The sequence below is a fragment of the Gymnogyps californianus genome, chromosome 14, assembly GCF_018139145.2.
Source record: "Gymnogyps californianus isolate 813 chromosome 14, ASM1813914v2, whole genome shotgun sequence".
In the NCBI taxonomy this organism is placed as follows: Eukaryota; Metazoa; Chordata; class Aves; order Accipitriformes; family Cathartidae; genus Gymnogyps; species Gymnogyps californianus.
In genome coordinates, this window is record NC_059484.1 from 991704 (window position 1) to 1010858 (window position 19155).

At 55.6% G+C, this 19155-nt stretch overlaps 2 protein-coding genes across 2 annotated transcripts in view; both read left to right on the plus strand.

The window, feature by feature from the left end:
* The first annotated feature begins 6025 nt into the window (after positions 1-6025).
* LOC127021790 (protocadherin alpha-6-like) overlaps positions 6026-19155 on the plus strand; it is a 100087-nt gene continuing 86957 nt past the window's right edge. The window contains 6 exon segments of the mRNA XM_050905029.1: positions 6026-6052; positions 7331-7353; positions 9166-10553; positions 10556-10605; positions 10608-10905; positions 10908-11608. Coding sequence (XP_050760986.1) covers positions 6026-6052; positions 7331-7353; positions 9166-10553; positions 10556-10605; positions 10608-10905; positions 10908-11608 — 2487 coding nt within the window.
* On the plus strand, positions 13258-18008 carry LOC127021896 (protocadherin alpha-2-like). The gene is given in 6 exon segments (XM_050905226.1): positions 13258-13280; positions 14065-14185; positions 15579-15930; positions 15933-16811; positions 16814-17785; positions 17788-18008. Coding segments are annotated over 6 exon segments (2568 nt in total).

The following is a 19155-nucleotide window of genomic DNA, read 5'->3' on the forward strand; positions in this document are numbered from 1 at the left end:
AGAGAATTTCTTCCTAATATCTCATCTGAATCCACCCTCTTTCAGTTTAAAACCGTTTCCCCTTGTCCTATCGCTACACTCCCTGATAAAGAGTCCCTCCCCATCTTTCCTGTAGGCCCCCTTTAAGTAGTGGAAGGCCGCTGTAAGGTCTGCCTGGAGCCTTCTCTTCTCTAGGCTAAAGAACCCCAAGTGTCTCAGCCTGTCCTCATCGGGGAGGTGCTCCAGCCCTCTGATGATCTTTGTGGCCCTCCTCTGGACCCGCTTGAGCAGGTCCATGTCTTTCTTATGGTGGGGGCCCCAGCGCTGAACACAGTACTGCATGTGGGGTGTCACAAGAGTGGAGTAGAGGGGGAGAATCACCTCCTTTGACCTGCTAGCCACACTTCTTTTGATGCAGCCCAGGAGACGATTGGCTTTCTGGGCTTTGAGCACACATTGCCGGCTCGTATTCAGTTTTTCGTTCACCAATAGCCCCAAGTCCTTCGTGGCAGGGCTGCTCTCAATCCACTCATCGCCCAGCTGGTATCCATGTTTGGGATTGCCCCAACCCAGGTGCAGCACCCTGCACTTGGCCTTGTTGAACTTCATGAGGTTTGCATGGGCCCACCTCTCTAGCCTGTCAAGGTCCCTCTGGATGGCATCCCTTCCTGCTAGAGGGTCAACCACACCACTCAGCTTGGTGCCATCCACAAACTTGCTGAGGGTGCACTCAATCCCCCATGTCCCCACAAAGTTGTTAAATAATACTGGTCCCGATACGGACCCCTGAGGGATACCACTCGTCACTGGTCTTTGCCCGGACATCGAGCCGTTGACCACAACTCTTTGAGTGTGACTATCCAGCCAATTCCTTATCCACCAAATGGTCCACCTGTCAAATCCATGTCTCTCCCTTGTAGAGACAAGGATGTTGTGCGGGACAGTATCAAATGCTTTGCACAAGTCCAGGTAGATGATGTCAGGCATCTTCCCTTATCCACCAATGCTGTAACCCCGTCGTAGGCGGCCACCAAATTTATCAGGCACGATTTGCCCTTAGTGAAGCCATGTTGCCCTTAGAGCTGTCCCGACATCATGGATTTATGGAAGGCAGGTCCTGCTTGACTAACCTGATCTCCTTCTCTGACAAGATGACTGGCTTAGTGGATGAGGGAAAGGCTGTGGATGTTGTTTACCTGGGCTTTAGTAAAACCTTTGACACCGTTTCCCACAGCATTCTCCTGGAGAAAGTGGCTGCTGATGGCTTGGACGGGTGTACTGTTCGCCGGGTAAAAACTGGCTGTCTGGCCGGGCCCAAAGAGTTGTGGTGAACGGAGTTAAATGCAGTTGGTGGCCGGTCACCAGTGGTGTTCCCCAGGGCTCAGTATTGGGGCCGTTCTGTTTAATATCTTTATCAGTGATGTGGATGAGGGGATCGCGTGCATGCTCAGTAGGTTTGCAGACGACACCAAGTTGGGCAGGAGTGTTGATCTGCTTGAGGGTAGGAAGGCTCTGCAGAGGGGTGTGGACAGGCTGGATCGATGTGCCGAGGCCAATTGTGTGAGATTCAACAACAAGGAAGTCCTCACTTGGTCACAAGAACCCAGGCAACACTATAGGCTTGGGGAAGAGTGGCTGGAAAGCTGCCCGGAGGAAAAGGACCTGGGGGTGTTGGTTGCCAGCCGGCTGAATATGGGCCGGCAGTGTGCCCAGGTGGCCAAGGGCCAACAGCATCCTGGCTTATGAGAAATAGTGTGGCCAGCAGGACTAGGGAAGTGATCATGCCTTTGTACTCGGCACTGGTGAGGCCGCACCTCGAATACTGTGTTCAGTTTTGGGCCCTCACTACAAGAAAGACATGGAGGTGCTGGAGGGTGTTGAAAGAAGAGCAACGAAGCTGGTGGAGGGTCTAGAGAACAAGACTTATGAGGAGCAGCTGAGGGAACGGGGGTTGTTTGTGATAGGTTGTTGCAAGTGACAGGACGAGAGGAAATGGCCTCAAGTTGCGCCAGGGGAGGTTTAGAGTAGATATGAGGTAAAATTTCTTCACCGAAAGGGTTGTCAGGCATTGGACCAGGCTGCCGAGGGAAGTGGTTGAGTCACCATCCCTGGAGGTATTTAAAAGACATAGTGCTTCAGGACATGGTTTAGTCGTGGACTTGGTAGTGTTGGGTTAATGGTTGGACTCGACGGTCTCAAGGGTCTTTTCCAACATAAATGATTCTATGATGCTCTTTGGAAATAGTATTGGTCCCAGGTGTGTAAGATGTCCACCGAGACTGCTGAAGCAGTACAAGATATGAAAGGTAAGCTGCGGAGGGTGTGCTGGACACCGTGTATGCGATACCACCTGCATGTTTTTCTGTGGTGCTCTCATTGATGGAAGGGTCCACAAAAGCCAGACTGAAAGGAAAGTGTGGCATGTTCATGGAGGTGAATGTAGCAGTGGCACTGAGTAGGGCCTGGGCATCTGCTGATGTGCAGGGTGACCTTGAGCTTGTCTGAGGGAAGTGGAAATGCTTGAGAAGACCATGGGCCATGTCTTCAGACAAGAATGGGAGATGATGTGCTTGTCTTGAGAACGCATGTTGCAGACTGGGGAATGACGGATGCCTAGAGGAAAGCCTGAGGCAGGATGGGCACAGAGTGTTCTTTCGCAGGATCCTTTGCCATGCTGCAAGGGTCTGGAGTTGGAGGCCTTCTGGATCTTGAGATAGTCACATGGTATTGAAATGCCCACAGTGTCCTTTGAGGTTATGAAGATCTCCCACCAGAGAGAGTCGTTTGTGCTGCTGCCCGATTGCCGTAGGCAATGTGGTTGGTAAGAGGAGATGAGAGGCAGACTGGTGAACGTTGTCTGATGAACCATTTCCCGCTTGTTTTGAGAAAGGTGTTGTGGGAGGGTAGTGCTTCAATGTGCTGTCCTTGTGTAGTGGTGGGCATCCATAGTAGCTTCCCCATCCGTTGATGTTGCCATGATGGTTCCTTGCTCCTCGTCAGGCGGGATTTGTAAGCGGATGTGATGAGGGGGTGGGCGTAATCTTTGTGTGCTTGATGCCCTGTACTTGTGCACTTGCACAGATGGCCTCGGTAGAGGTGGTGTGTCCCCTTGTCATGCTTAACTGAGACATGTGCAAGTACAGGCCAACTCCTGCACAGCAGCCCAGCTCTGGTTTTCTGTGGTACCGATTTCTCCCACCCAGTTGATATGGTGAGTGTTCTTGCGCTTCAGCATTTGGTGTGGTTCTCTCAAAGAATAAAATCCGTGTGGACTGGGATCAGAGCTGTCACAACTCTAATCACAGAATCTTTCAGAACTCTGATGTGCAGCTCTGTGGTGTTTCCGTCTGAGGTTACTGATAAGGCACAAAACATGCAGGGTGGAGTTCATGCAACTGGGAAGAGCCCACCAGACACTCTGTGGCTTTGCGTCCCTCCATCTGTTCTTTGTGCAAGTCGTGAGGGAAGGTGAGGATGTGCGAAGGCCTGGGTCATGCTCAGAGCAGGTTTTATTGCCGGGGCATGCTGTTGTGGTGCAGAAATGTCTGGGTACTGTGGCAGCGATCCTCCGAGTGGCATGGAGTGGGGCTTGGGGCATCGATCACGGGGAGGGTGACTTTGAGTTGGGAAGAGTCTTCCCTGGCGAAATGGAGATGCTATGCGTCATGGACTATGTCATTGGTGAAGAACTGCAGAATGTCTACTTAGCTGGAGATCTCATTTCCCAGGGCTTGGGATAGAGGATTCCAGTAGAAAACGTCAGGAAGACGCCCGGCGCACAGGGTTGCTCGCCTGGGATTGTCTCAGGACCTCCTGAAGTACTGCATATCCTTGCGCCTCAGTGTTCTCTGTGGTCTTCCTGCCAGATGTGAAGACATCTGCCATAGACACCTTTGATCACTTGTTTTTGACGGGGAATGGTGTTGGTCCAACAGAAGCTTTTCCAAATGTCAATCAAAATTGGCCAGCCTTCTCTGAACCCTCTCCTTGGTTATGTCTCTGCTCTTAGTCTTGCTAGGGAATGGAAGAAGTGCTCTCCCTATTCAAGAAGTTGGCAAGCCTTGCGTTTCAATACAGGGGAATGGGATCCTTTGGTTTTCTTCTCTCCTCTTACCAGAAACTTCCATCTTTTTTTGTTTTTCCTTCTCTCACATTGGCAGTGTGTTGGTAACAGTGGATGAGATGCAGACTGCTGAATTTTGGCAGCTGCTGTCGGGTGGCAGAGTTTCAGGCAGTTGGCCATGAGCGTGGGGGATGGCTTTTCCAGTCTCCTGAGCTGAGGCTGATGTTGAGAGAATGTCCTTAGCTTTCAGGCGTTGCTCCTGCTTCCCCCGTGATAGAAGCGCATAAGGGAGCACTGCGCACTGTCCAGGGATTTCAAGGCTTTTTGCCGAACGTGGGTCATTTTTTTCTGTTCATCTTCCCAGAAATCTCTGATAACGTTAAGGGAAAATGTCCCTTAGAACCAATTCCCACCCCTGAAAATGTTTGCTTTTTCTGAAGAAGCAAGCAGTGATGCTAGAGGGAAGTCGCTCATACCTAAAGCAGATGCATTTGAGAGACAGCTGTACTTTTCTTCCTGCTTAGTTGTGGTATCTTCATGTTGGAAAGATGGAATGTTGCCTGGATTGGGAGTTGGACTCGATGATCCTTATGGGTCCCTTCCAACTTGCAATATTGCATGATTCTGTGATTCTATGAGAGCAGCAAAGCACCACTGCCTGCTCTCATTCCTTTCTTGCTGCTTCCAGGCACAGTGTGAGGCAGTGACAGCAAGCACGGATGGAGGAGGGACCCTACTGCATTTCTCGGTGTGGATGTGTTGGGAGTCGAGGGGATGTTCTCAGTGAAAGTGCCGTGGTGTTTCCTTCATGGCTTTTGGCAGGTGGATGATGCTAATGAGTGAGAGGTATTCCGTGAGGACTAATGCCCGTGGGTATGGAGGTTCTTGGTATGGAGCCTTCACTGAACCTCTCCTCGGTCATTTCTCTGGTCTTAGTCTTGCTAGGGAATGAAGAAGTGCTCTCTGTATTCAAGATGTTGGCAAAGCTTGGGTTTCAATACAGTGGAATGGGATCCTTTGGTTTTCTTCTCCAAGAAGAAAAAGGATCTTCTATCAAGACCTCCCACGCTTTTGTTTGTTCTTCTCTCACATTGGCAATGTGTTGGTAACGGTGGATGAGCTGCAGACTGCTGAATTTTGGCAGCTGCTGTCGGGTGGCAGAGTTTCAGGCAGTTGGCCATGAGTGTGGGGGAGGCTTTTCCAGTCTCCTGAGCTGAGGCTGATGTTGAGAGAATGTCCTTAGCTTTCAGGCGTTGCTCCTGCTTCCCCTGTGATAGAAGCGCATAAGGGAGCACTGCGCACTGTCCAGGGATTTCAAGGCTTTTGGAGAACAAGAGTCTTTTTTTTCTGTCCAGCTTCACCAGTATGAGCTGATAACGTTAAGGGAAAATGTCCCTTAGAACCAATTCCCCACCCTGAAAATGTTGCTTTTTCTGAAGAAGCAAGCAGTGATTCTACAGGTAAGTTGCTCATATCTGAAGAGAATGAGTTTGAGAGACAGCTGTACTTTGGTTGCTGTTTAGTCATGGTATCTTCATGTTGGATCGACGGACTGTTGCCTGAATTGTCATGCCTGTAGGTTTGGAGCAGCAAAGCATCACTGCCTGTTTTTGTTCCTTTCCTGCTGCTTCCAGGCACAGGGTGAGCAGGCGGCAGCAGCACGGATGGAGGAGGGACCCCAATGCGTTTGTCGGAGTGGATGTGTTGGGAATCCAGGGAATGTTCTCATGAAAAAACCCGTGGTGTTACCTTTGTGGCCTTTGTTTGGGTGTGTGAGGGGTGGATGATGCTAATGAGTGAGAGGTATTTTGTGGGGACTGAAGTCCCTGGGTACGGAGGTTCTTGGTGCATTGTTCTGGCAGTGCATGCCTACCTGAAAGGAGAAGCAAGAGCTTGCCATTCATCATGCAGGTGGAAAATGAGTCAGGAAGAATAGCTCTTCATCGAGGTACAAGAGCAGTGTTTGGGAGCTGTGGTTGCCCCATGCTTTTTCGGCCTTCGTGGAGGATTGTCGTGCTGGGCTGTGATGGGTTTGAGTTCCTGAATGGAAGACTCGCCTGGGTTGTTTGGACTGTTTGGAGCCTGCTTTCATGAGACATCCAAGTATGTGGGGCTTGGTCTTGTTTTTCAGAAGGTGGTGGATTCTTTTTGGATGTAGCAGAGATATTCATTGTCATATCACAACGTCACAGAATCATAGAATTGTTTTGGTTGGAAGGGACCCTAAAGGTCATCTAGTGCAACCCCCCTGCAATGAGCAGGGATATCTTCAAGAGGACCAGGTTGCTCAGAGCCCTGTCCAGCCTGACCTTGAAGGTTTCCAGGGATGGGGCATCGACCACCTCTCCGGGCGACCTGTTCCAGTGTTTCACTGCCCTCATCATAAAAACTTTGATCCTTATATCTAGTCAGAATCTACCCTCTTGTAGTTGAAAACCATTACCCCTTATCCTATCGCAACAGGCCCTGCTAAAACGTCTGTCCCCATCTTTCTTAGAAGCCCCCTTGAAGTATTGAAAGGCCCCAAAGAGGTCTCCCCAGAGCCTTCTCTTCTCCAGGCTAAACAACCCCAAGTCTCTCAGCCTTTCCTCCTAGGAGAGGTGTTCCATCCCTCTGATCATTTTTGTGGCCCTCCTCTGGACGCGCTCCAACGGGTGCATGTCTTTCCTGTGCTGAGGACCCCAGAGCTGGATGCAGTACTGCAGGTGGGGTCTCACCAGAGCGGAGTAGAGGGGCAGAATCCCCTCCCTCAGCCTGCTGGCCACGCTTCTTCTGATGCTGGTGAGGATACGGTTGGCTTTCTGAGCTGTGAGTGCACATTGCTGGCTCTTGCCCACTTTTTCCTCCACCAGTACCCCCAAGTCCTTCTCGGGAGGGCTGCTCTCAATCCCTTCATGCCCCAGCCTGTATTGATACCGGGGGTTGCCCCGACCCACGTGCAGGACCTTGCACTTGACCTTGTTGAACCTCATGACGTTCACATGGGCCCACTTCTCAAGCTTGGGCAGGTTGCTCTGAATGGCATCCCGTCCCTCAGGCATGTCAACCGCACCACTCAGCTTGGTGTCACCTGCAAATTTGCTGAGGGTTCGCTCGATCCCACTGTCTATGTTGTTATTGAAGATATGAAACAGTACTGGTCACTCGTCACTGATCTCCATCGCGACATTGAGCCGTTGAGCACCACTCTCTGGATGCGACCGTAGACTTATGCATGTTGAAGTTCCTCAGGTGGTCTCGATAATGGGCCTTGCTCTGTTACTTGCTGGGTCCTTGAGAGTGCTGGAGGGTGAAGAGTGTTTTCTTCTTCCAGAAGGAAAGGAGAGGTGGAGGGGCAGTCTGTCTGTCTTGCAGAGAGTGGAGGAAAGCAGGAAGGTTGTTCCCTGTCCGGAGGGATGGAAGGTGGAAGGGAAGAGGAATGCGAGCTCTTGCCAAAGGGCATGCCCGTGCTTCTTGTCAAACATGGTGCAGACATGTAGGAAATATTCTGGTAAAGGCGAAAAAGAAAAGAAGCAGCAAGTATGGAAGGAGAAGAGAAGAGGAGGCAAGGATAGGGCAGGGCGAGGCAAAAAAGAAAAAGGCAGAGAGAGAAAAGAAAGATGAAAGAGAAAGAAAGAAGGCAAGAACGAGGAAGGAAGAAGGAAAGGAAGGACTGTATGTAAGGAGAAAGCAAGTAAGGAATAAAGAAAGAAGGAAGAGCAAGGAAGGAAGGAAGGAGGAGATGATAGAGGGGATTACTAGCATGCACCAACGTTCTCTCTTCCTGCTGAATGGAGCTGAGGTCGGTACTTCAGGAGGATGTGCAAGGCTTGGTGAAAAGTGTTGAGGAAGAGGAAAGAGCTCTTGCCCCAGGGCATGTCCGTGCCCCATGGTGAGAGCGGTGTAGTCATCTAGACAAGCTGTTGGTAAAGGAGACAAGGAAGAGGCAAAGAGGGAAGAAAAAGCGAAGGAGGGAGGAGGACAGAGAAGAGAAGACGAGAAGAAAGAGGGGAAAGAAGAGAAGGAAAGAAGGAAGGAACAATGGATGGAAAGATAAGCAAACAAGAACGAAGCAAGCAATAGAAAAAAAGAAGACCGAGAAAGGAAGAGATGATAAATGAGTTTAGTACACTGCACCGACGCTCTCACTGTTCACAGAAAGGTGGTGAGGGAGAGAAGGAGGAAAGAAAGAAGGAAAGAGAGGAAGAGAAAGAAAGGAAGGAAGGAAGAAAAAAGGTAGGAAGGAATGAAGCAAGGAAGTAATTAAGGAAGAAAGGAAGATGACAAAGGCGCGAAAGACCGAAATCGTAGAGGAGATTACCAGCGTGCACCGACCTTACTAGACGCTGAAGGGAGCTGATCGCTAAGAGCCTCCGGCTTGGTTAGAGTACCGCGCTCCGGCGCTGATGGCCCGCAATTAGCGCTGATGGCTCCGTGTGTGAGGGTGTCCGCCGCGTCGCCGGAGGCGAGCGACGAGCTGCGAGCGGGAGTAAAGAAGAGAGAAGCAGGGAAGGAGCAGCAAAAGGGGAGGCAAGAAGAGGGCGGTGCAGGGCAAGATCGCAAAGAAGAAGGAAGCGAAAAAGGAGACAGAACAAAAGAAAGAGGAAGGAGACGGAGGAAAGAGAAGATAGTAGAAAGGAAAGAAAAGAAAAGAAAGTAGGAAAGAGAACGGAAGAAAGAAACGCACAAAGAGGAGCACTGAAGGAAGGAAGATAGAGAAAAGAAGAAAGACAGAGGAAGAGGAAGGAAAGGAATCTGTGCAAGCAAAGACTAGCACGCGAGGAAGAAAGAAGTAAGGAGCGGGGGAAAAAAAGAGGACAAGAAAGAAGCGAAAGGAAGAGGCGAAGGGCAGGGAGAGAGGAGAGAGGAGATGAGCGGCGCGGGCGCTGGTGGGGAGCGTGTGAGGCGGCGGAGCAGCACAGGGTGTCGCTGCAGGCTCAGAAACGGCGGCGGAGCGGCGAGGCGGCTCCGCGCCGGTGCGGCGGAGAGCCCGGCTGTGAGCGCGGGGGGGCGGCGCGGGGCGGGCAGGAGAGGCGGTGCGTCCGGGCGGCGGCGGGGAGCCGTGCGGGGCCCGGGCGGGTGCCGGCGGCGGCGGCGGTGGCGGCGGCAGCGATGGGCGTGTGTTGGGGTGCGGTGGTGCGGGTGCTGTTGCTGCAGGCGGGGTGGGCGTTGGGCGTCGGGCAGGTGCGGTACTCGGTGCCGGAGGAAGCGAAGGCCGGGACGGTGGTGGGCCGGCTGGCGCAGGACCTGGGCCTGGAGGCGGGCGAGGCGGAGGCTTGGCGGCTGCGGCTGGTGGCGCAGGGCCGGCGGGCGAGCGTGGAGGTGAGCGGGGCGAGCGGGGCGCTGGTGGTGAGCTCGCGGCTGGACCGGGAGGAGCTGTGCGGGAAGAGCGCGCCGTGCGCCCTGCGGCTGGAGGTGCTGGTGGAGCGGCCGCTGCGCGTCTTCCACGTGGAGCTGGAGGTCACCGACATCAACGACAACGCCCCGCTCTTCCCCGCCGCCCGGAAAAACCTCAGCATCGCGGAATTCACCACGCTGCCGGGCTCTCGGTTCCCGCTGGAGGGCGCGTCGGATGCAGACATCGGAGCCAACGCGCAGCTCTCCTATACACTCAGCCCCAGCGACCACTTCTCTCTGGATCTGCGGAAAACCGAGGAAGACGACGAGTCCTTATTCCTGGTGCTCGCGAAATCTCTGGACCGCGAGACGATGCCTGTGCACCGGTTGGTGTTGACGGCGAGTGACGGGGGCCGGCCGTCGCTGACGGGCACGATGGAGCTGGTGATCTCGGTGCTGGACGCCAACGACAACGCGCCCCAGTTCAACCAGTCGGTGTATAAAGTGCAGCTGCCGGAAAATACGGAACGCGGCACTTTAGTGATCAGACTAAACGCCACGGATCTGGATGAGGGGACGAACAGGAATATCTCGTATTCTCTCCAGAAGGTGTTCCCGCAGGATGGAGGGGACGTTTTCGAGCTCGACAGAAACAGCGGAGAGATCCGTCTTAGGGGTGACTTAGACTTTGAGGTCGTTGGTCTCTATCGCCTGCAAGTGGATGCAGCGGATCAGGGCAACCCACCGCTGTCGGGTCACTGCAAGGTGGTGGTGGAGGTGGTGGACGTGAACGACAACGCGCCGGAGGTGTGGGTGACGTCGCTGTCGGTGCCGGTGCCGGAGGACGCGTCGGTGGGGACGGTGGTGGCGCTGCTGAGCGTGTCGGACCGGGACTCGGGGGCGAACGGGCGGGTGCGGTGCGCGGTGTGGCCGCCGGCGCCGTTCGGGCTGGTGGCGAGGTTCGCGGGCTCGTACTCGCTGGTGCTGCGGGAGGCGCTGGACCGGGAGCGGGTGTCGGAGTACGAGGTGGAGGTGCGGGCGGAGGACGGCGGGGCGCCGCCGCTGCGCGGCAGCCGCGGGGTGCGGGTGCCGGTGTCGGACGTGAACGACAACGCGCCGGCGTTCGCGCAGGCCGTGTACACGGTGCTGGCGCGGGAGAACAACGCGGCGGGCGCGGAGCTGGCGCGGCTGTGGGCGCGGACGCGGACGAGGCGGGGAACGGGCGCGTGAGGTACTCGGTGGCGGAGGGCGTGGGCGGGGGCGCGGGGGCGGGCGGGGGTGGCGGGCGGCGTCGAGCTACGTGTCGGTGGACGCGGAGAGCGGGCGCGTGTGGGCGCTGCGTCCGTTGGACTACGAGGAGGTGCAGGTGCTGGAGTTCGAGGTGCGGGCGGTGGACGCGGGGGAGCCGCCGCTGTGCGGCAACGCCACGGTGCAGCTCTTCGTGGTGGACGAGAACGACAACGCGCCGGCGCTGCTGCCGGCGCCGGGCGTCGGGCCGGGGCCCGAGGCGTCGGGCTGGTCGTCGTCGGGTCCGGTCTCGGGGGCGCTGTGGGCGTGGGCGGCGTGGGGGCGCCGGCGGGGCAGGTGGTGGCGAAGGTCCGGGCGGTGGACGCGGACTCGGGCTACAACGCGTGGCTGCGCTACGAGCTGTGGGAGCCGCGGGGGAAGGGCCCGTTCCGCGTGGGGCTGTACAGCGGCGAGGTGAGCACGGCGCGGGCGCTGGAGGAGGCGGACGGCCCGCGGCAGAGGCTGGTGATCGTGGTGCGGGACCACGGGGAGCCGGCGCGCTCGGCCACGGCCACGCTGAGCGTGTCGCTGGTGGAGGGCGCCGAGGCGGCGCTGGCGGCCGCGAGCTCGTCGTCGTCGTCGTCGTCGTCGGGAGCGGGGCTACGGCCGGCGGCGGGCGCGGAGGGCGGCGCGGCGGCGGCGTCGGCGTCGTCGTCGGCGACGAACGTGTGGCTGGTGGTGGCCATCTGCGCGGTGTCGAGCGTGTTCGTGCTGGCGGTGGTGCTGTACGGGGCGTCGCGGTGGTCGCCGCGGGCGGCCGTGGTGTCGGGGCCCGGGCCGGCGACGCTGGTGTGCGCCAGCGAAGTGGGGAGCTGGTCGTACTCGCAGCGCCAGAGCCGGAGCCTGTGCGTGGCGGACGGCGCGGGCAAGAGCGACCTGATGGTTTTCAGCCCCAACTTCCCGCCGCCGCCCGGCCCCGCGGCGAAGGAGACGCAGCCGGAGCCGCCCGCTCTCCTGGACACGGTCAGTGGCCCTCCCTTTCTGGCCTCTCGCCCCTTCGCCTTCTTCTCGGTCTCCCTCCGCCCTTCTTCGCGGTCTTCGTTCTGGCCCGCCGCCTGGGCAGGCGCTGGTGGGAGGCGGGCTCAGCCCGCGGGGCCTGCGGGCGGTGGGTGCTTGGCGGGTGCTTACTCTGTGGCTGCTGGTTGAAGTGCTCCTCGTGTCTTCTTCCTTTGGAAATTGTTACACCAGTGCAGTTCTTTAATCCCACTTTCTCCTCTTCCTGGGGATCGGAATTGGTTGGAGCCGTTCTGCAGCCATTTTCCATAGCGTCATGACCTCAATGCTAATATCTTCACGTGATCGTTTACTCCTTTTTCCAGTCTGAGGTGTGGTAGAGCAGGCTGCTGTTTTCTGTAGCGCCTCGTATCTTTTTGTAGAGAAGCCTGACGTGAGTGGGGAGAACGAGAGCATAAGTTGCGATTGAAAGGATGTGTGGAAATATCCAGTCCAAACCCGTTCTGAAAGGCGGACATGTTGAAATTGGGTGGGTTTTCTCGTGGTGTTGTCTAATCTAGTTTTTCATGTCTTTGCTCTCTGTCATTCTTCCTGGTACTTCTATTTTGAAGACCTCTGTTGTATTCCCTTTCAGTCTTTTATTTTTTAACACAAGGAGATGTTCCTCAAACAGAAGCTGCTCTAAATCTTTGGTCATCATGCTGGCCGCCACTGAAACTCTTCCTGGTGTCCTCTGTTCTTCTTACTGTGTTTAGAATGAGAGGACCTCCACAAAACATTCGAAGTGTTGGGGAACCTTATATCTCTGCAAAGTTGGATGAAATGCAGTTTTCTTCCATGGTCTCAAAAGTCTTACCCTTTTGATTGGCACTGAGAACGGAGCTGATATATCCATGTCACTATCTTCCCTATGCCAAAGATGTCATTTCAGAACCTTAAATAGTTGGTTCAGAGTTAGTCACAACCTCTGTTGAAGCTGCATTTTTTCCCTCATCTCCTCAGCTTTGCGGTGTCCTGCGTGGAATATCTTTTGCCATTTTCCCACCTAGGTCTTCAGGGTCATCAACTCTTTCTAGAACGCAGGTTCTTCTCAGCAGACCTGTATTTTAGCTCTGCTCAGTAGGGTAATATCTCCTGTAACCTGTGTTACGTCACTCTCCATGACTTTTTGAGATCCCTTGATGAGCTATTAAATGGCACAGTTCCCGGCAAAGATCTCTGCCCGACTGCGGTGTTGACCTTATTATCTTGCTCAAGTGACCAGGTTTGGTTTTCCTGTCATCTGTGTAGTTAATCACAGCTCCAGTTGCCTCTTTCAGCCGCCTTTCAGTTTGTATGGAGTGTCCTCGTTTGTGTACATTTTCCTGTCTTGCGGGTAGGGCCGTTTTAATGAACTTTTTGCTTTTGGCTACTGTGAAGTGCTGATTTCCAGTCTTTTCTTAATCAGAAGACTGTCCCCCTTTTTCATTCTCCTCTGAAACAAGGATCACGCAAGGTGACCACAGTTGGTACTCCAGTTCTTCTCTGTTCACCTTGCATGGCATATATTAGTTCGTGAAATACTACAGAATTACTATGGACATGGAAAAGAGTAGAAGCATTTCACGTTGCCCCTTTCCAAGTATGAAGTCAATGTGCTTTCTAATACAAAGTACTTAATGGCAGAAGAGCGCGAACCAAGGTAGGTGTGAAAAACATGCAGCTATAGTGCTATATTAGGCAAGATGTATTGCTAGAGGACTTGTTTTTGGTGGGCGAATATATTTGTAAAAACACCTCAGCTATGGTTCCTGACTCTGCTAGTTCCATGTACCCTGCAGTGGTAGGCTTTGTATTTCCTTTCTTCCCCCCCCCCCCCCCCCCCCCTTCCTGAGAATACTTTTAAAAATAAACTGTTATTTTGTGTCTTGCTGTGTGTGTGTGCCTTATAACGATCATGTGAATACGAACTGTGATGACACTTGAAATTCCTGATTCCCCCATAGACAGCGTGGCTTAGCTTGCCTTTCTCAGGAGATGTGTCAGTAATTGTGAGCGAGAGCCGTGCTGCCAAATAGCGTTGACTGCTTGATTTCAGAATTTGTGCCCCTTGCCATCACTGTGGTTCACTGTCTTGTAGTCTCTTAAGATGAGGTTTACCTCGAGAGAATGCTGTGAGGCTTCAGGTTTAATTTCTGTTTCCACCTTCATAGAAGTGGATACAGAAACGCTGGCAATACAGCAGGGATTTGAGAGGCTGGACAAAACCTGTTTGCTTTTCCAGCCCTGCTTCCCTGAAATTGTTAACAGTGATCCTTGAACTCGGCCCTGACAATGGAGACCTGGAAATAAATCAAGACAACTGTTAGAATAGCAACAGGTGTAATTAAAGATGACCTATCGACAGACCTACCTGGATTTTTTTAGCATTTGGTATCTTCATTTTGTTTTGACCTCCTGTTGCATCGTTGATGCTTCTGTGGTAGAACCGGCAACTCACTACCGTGTGAAATCATCCGTTTCGTGTTGCTGCCTGGCCTGCGTGGCGGGGTAGCAGCAAGTGTCTGTAGTTGTGTAGAGAAGGGGCCCCAATGTGTTTATGTCAGTGGATGAGGCAGGAGCTTGGGAACATGTTTTAAGATGAACTGTACCTTGCCAGAGGAGTGGTGCAACCCTTTTGTGTTGCCTTCAGTTATGTCATGGGTGGATGACTGTACTGAATCCTGCAGCGGCTCATCTCCATCAGTAATGGGCACGTTGTTGTGCTGTACTGTGAGTGCCTACCTGCCTAAAAAGGTAAGAAAGAACTTGTCATTCATTGTGCACCTACAAGTGGGGAATAAAACTTACAGGAAATACTTTACTGAGACACATAAACACTACTAGAGAGCTCAGGTTCCCTGAGCTATTTCACTCTTCTGAGAGGATTTGTGCTATGTGCGTTATGTTTAGACTGACATATAGAGTTAGGGAGTCACTGATGGAGTTGAAAGCCTTTTGGAATTTGTATGCATTGCTGGTTTAGGACGGACCTATACTTCGAAAGGCAAAACCATTCTGTTATGGACAGACACAGATATTCTTTGTCATATGATATCCTCTATTATTTACTGTATGAAAACCAAGAAGAGTGCATAGGATTGCTCAGCTACATCGCTGTCACAACGCCATGAAAAAGTAAGCAGTTTCTGCCTGTTTTTAGCGTTGCTACACTAGCCACAAATAAATTCCATGTGAATCTATGTCTTCTGGACACCTGCATACTTTCCATAGATGGAAGATCAAGGATACAGTCTACTTCTGTAGAGGAAACATCTGAACTGTCTTTGCAAAGAGAGAAATACATGAGGAAACTGAGTTATGCCTCCTCAGCAATTTGTAGGGAAGACAAAGTCAAGAGACCAGAATTGGGGCTGGCTCTTTTCAGTGAAGACCATCACGGGAGTGATTCCTGGGTTAATGTAGGCCTTTAGGAAATATTTTGGCAAGTATATATCAATTAAAGTGACTTGAGGAGAGGAGACGAGAGGAGAGAAGAAAAGAGAGCCACCTACGATCGTTTTTGACGAAGGGAAATGTTCCGAAAGGAAATCGCGGAGCTTATCGGCCGACCGGGCGGAGCCACGGCCCGCCCTTCCTCGATCGGAGCGGCGCTGCGGGCCGCGGGAGGGCGGCAGGAGGCGGCTGCCCACAGAAGGAGCGGCGGCCGGACACCAGGTGCCGCTGTTGGCCGCGACGGCGCCGTGAACCCGCGGGAGGGCGGCAGCTCCTCCCCGAGCCGCTGTCACGGCTGCCGTCAGCGGCACAGGCGGCGGCGGGAGGCAGGATGCGGCGGACATGGCCGGGCGGGGCGGCGAAGCGCGGAGCGGCGCCCCGGGCCTGCCGGGGAGCCCTTAAGGCGGGCGTCTGGGCGGCGGCGGGGAGCCGTGCGGGGCCCGGGCGGGTGCCGGCGGCGGCGGCGGCAGCGATGGGCGTGTGTTGGGGTGCGGTGGTGCGGGTGCTGTTGCTGCAGGCGGGGTGGGCGTTGGGCGTCGGGCAGGTGCGGTACTCGGTGCCGGAGGAAGCGAAGGCCGGGACGGTGGTGGGCCGGCTGGCGCAGGACCTGGGCCTGGAGGCGGGCGAGGCGGAGGCTTGGCGGCTGCGGCTGGTGGCGCAGGGCCGGCGGGCGAGCGTGGAGGTGAGCGGGGCGAGCGGGGCGCTGGTGGTGAGCTCGCGGCTGGACCGGGAGGAGCTGTGCGGGAAGAGCGCGCCGTGCGCCCTGCGGCTGGAGGTGCTGGTGGAGCGGCCGCTGCGCGTCTTCCACGTGGAGCTGGAGGTCACCGACATCAACGACAACGCCCCGCTCTTCCCCGCCGCCGGAAAAACCTCACTTTACCGGAGAACTCCCCTCCCGGCTCTCGGTTCCCGCTGGAGGGCGCGTCGGATGCAGACATCGGAGCCAACGCGCAGCTCTCCTATACACTCAGCCCCAGCGAGCATTTCAGAGTAGAGGAAGAAAACTCGCGCAGTAAATCCCTGTTTCTGGTGCTCGCGAAATCTCTGGACCGCGAGACGATGCCTGTGCACCGGTTGGTGTTGACGGCGAGTGACGGGGGCCGGCCGTCGCTAACGGGCACGATGGAGCTGGTGATCTCGGTGCTGGACGTGAACGACAACGCGCCCCAGTTCAACCAGTCGGTGTACAACGTTGTTTTGCCCGAAAACGCCTTAGAAGGGACGCTGGTAGCTCTGGTGAGCGCAACAGATACGGATTTGGGAATATATGGAGAAGTGATTTACGAAATTGATACTTTTGTTCCTCCCTCGGCCTCAGATGTGTTCAGCATCGATACGAACAGCGGGGAGATCAGACTGACGGGCGCCCTGGACTTTGAGACAGTAGCTTTCTACAACCTACACGTTAAGGCGAAAGATAAAGGGACGCCCCCGCTGTCGGGTCACTGCAGCGTGGAGCTGGAGGTGGTGGACGTGAACGACAACGCGCCGGAGGTGTGGGTGACGTCGCTGTCGGTGCCGGTGCCGGAGGACGCGTCGGTGGGGACGGTGGTGGCGCTGCTGAGCGTGTCGGACCGGGACTCGGGGGCGAACGGGCGGGTGCGGTGCGCGGTGTGGCCGCCGGCGCCGTTCGGGCTGGTGGCGAGGTTCGCGGGCTCGTACTCGCTGGTGCTGCGGGAGGCGCTGGACCGGGAGCGGGTGTCGGAGTACGAGGTGGAGGTGCGGGCGGAGGACGGCGGGCGCCGCCGCTGCGCGGCAGCCGCGGGGTGCGGGTGCCGGTGTCGGACGTGAACGACAACGCGCCGGCGTTCGCGCAGGCCGTGTACACGGTGCTGGCGCGGGAGAACAACGCGGCGGGCGCGGAGCTGGCGCGGCTGTGGGCGCGGGACGCGGACGAGGCGGGGAACGGGCGCGTGAGGTACTCGGTGGCGGAGGGCGTGGGCGGGGGCGCGGGGGCGGGCGGGGGGTGGCGGGCGGCGTCGAGCTACGTGTCGGTGGACGCGGAGAGCGGGCGCGTGTGGGCGCTGCGTCCGTTGGACTACGAGGAGGTGCAGGTGCTGGAGTTCGAGGTGCGGGCGGTGGACGCGGGGGAGCCGCCGCTGTGCGGCAACGCCACGGTGCAGCTCTTCGTGGTGGACGAGAACGACAACGCGCCGGCGCTGCTGCCGGCGCCGGGCGTCGGGCCGGGGCCCGGGGCGTCGGGCTGGTCGTCGTCGGGTCCGGGCTCGGGGGCGCTGTGGGCGTGGGCGGCGTGGGGGGCGCCGGCGGGGCAGGTGGTGGCGAAGGTCCGGGCGGTGGACGCGGACTCGGGCTACAACGCGTGGCTGCGCTACGAGCTGTGGGAGCCGCGGGGGAAGGGCCCGTTCCGCGTGGGGCTGTACAGCGGCGAGGTGAGCACGGCGCGGGCGCTGGAGGAGGCGGACGGCCCGCGGCAGAGGCTGGTGATCGTGGTGCGGGACCACGGGGAGCCGGCGCGCTCGGCCACGGCCACGCTGAGCGTGTCGCTGGTGGAGGGCGCCGAGGCGGCGCTGGCGGCCGCGGGCTCCTCGTCGTCGTCGTCGTCGTCGGGAGCGGGGCTGCGGCCGGCGGAGGGCGGCGCGGCGTCGGCGTCGGCGACGAACGTGTGGCTGGTGGTGGCCATCTGCGCAGTGTCGAGCGTGTTCGTGCTGGCGGTGGTGCTGTACGGGGCGTCGCGGTGGTCGCCGCGGGCGGCCGTGGTGTCGGGCCCGGGCCGGCGACGCTGGTGTGCGCCAGCGAAGTGGGGAGCTGGTCGTACTCGCAGCGCCAGAGCCGGAGCCTGTGCGTGGCGGACGGCGCGGGCAAGAGCGACCTGATGGTTTTCAGCCCCAACTTCCGCCGCCGCCCGGCCCCGCGGCAGAGAACGGTTCTGCTGGGAAGGGGCCGTCTCTCTCCCCACTTGCCTCAGGCGTGGTAAGTGTATTCGCAAATATTTTTTTTCCCTTCTCTTGGGTAGTTCTATTTACGTGTCACTTTTCATGGATCATCTGTGTATTAAAACACCTTTTCTGTGGTAATAATTTTACAATACGTGTCCTAGCCTTCTATTGCTGTTGGAGGTAGCCGTAGTGTCCGCGTTAGACAGGCGTGTTCGCCTTTCGAAATTTCATTGTTTGAGTACCTGAATGCCTCGCAAAATTTCCATGTGTGCTTTTCTTTTTCTTGCGTAGGAAGTTATGGTTAAACATATTCTTAGCGTTGTAAGATTTTTTTTTTCCCCTGCTACTTGGCGTCAAATGGCAGTAGTCGGTGTTAGCGAATCTTTTATTTCCCTTTTTCAGTGTCTTTCAACGTGTGAAAACACCCGGGAGGTACCCAGGAGTTTGGTAACTCCCTTCAGGATGACTGTAATTAGTTATCTTTTGTGGTTACTCTTGGTTTGAAGAATACTGCGTTCATGTGCGCCAAGGCTCGCTCCGATTTATTGATTCAGAAGCTCGCTGGTTGGTGGGTTTCGCCAATCTTAAGAAGCTGAAATACATGAAGTTGTGGGGTGCAGTGAGGGGAAGAAACGTTGGTGGAGGTCGTGAGTACTGCTCTGCCTCTGGAAGTCCGGTTAAAATGTGGGGTAAAATGGAGTGAGATACAAGATGCTTCATGAAAAACTGGAGAGCTGTTTGAGGGAGGGGTGCTCCTGGCCTCCCTGTGCCTCTCCCCACGACCTGATCCCGCTCTCTTTGTAGTGTTGTGGCGTCTGTTCTACCCCATCCACCCCAAGAGCTGAAAGTTGGTGGGAGTCGAGAGAAGGAGGAAGACTGGTTAAGGGAAAAGCAGAAGGGAGAGCTTCTATATGCAGTATTGAATAGTAGGTTGAAAACTTTTGGTTCTCCCAGCAGTAGAGCAGAAGCAGCAGGGAAACACAGATTCAGCTAGCAAGAAGTTTTCGATACTGGTTTCCACATTGATTTCCCTGTGTGGAGAGTGATTACTTAGCGGGTTGTTTTAACATCGTTATCGAAGCAGCTAATCCTGGCCATGCACTGATGGCACTGAATCGACTCTGTTCTCATCGAGACTAGGTCCAAAGCACTCTTTGAGATGGGATGTTAGCGTCATGCTTAGTG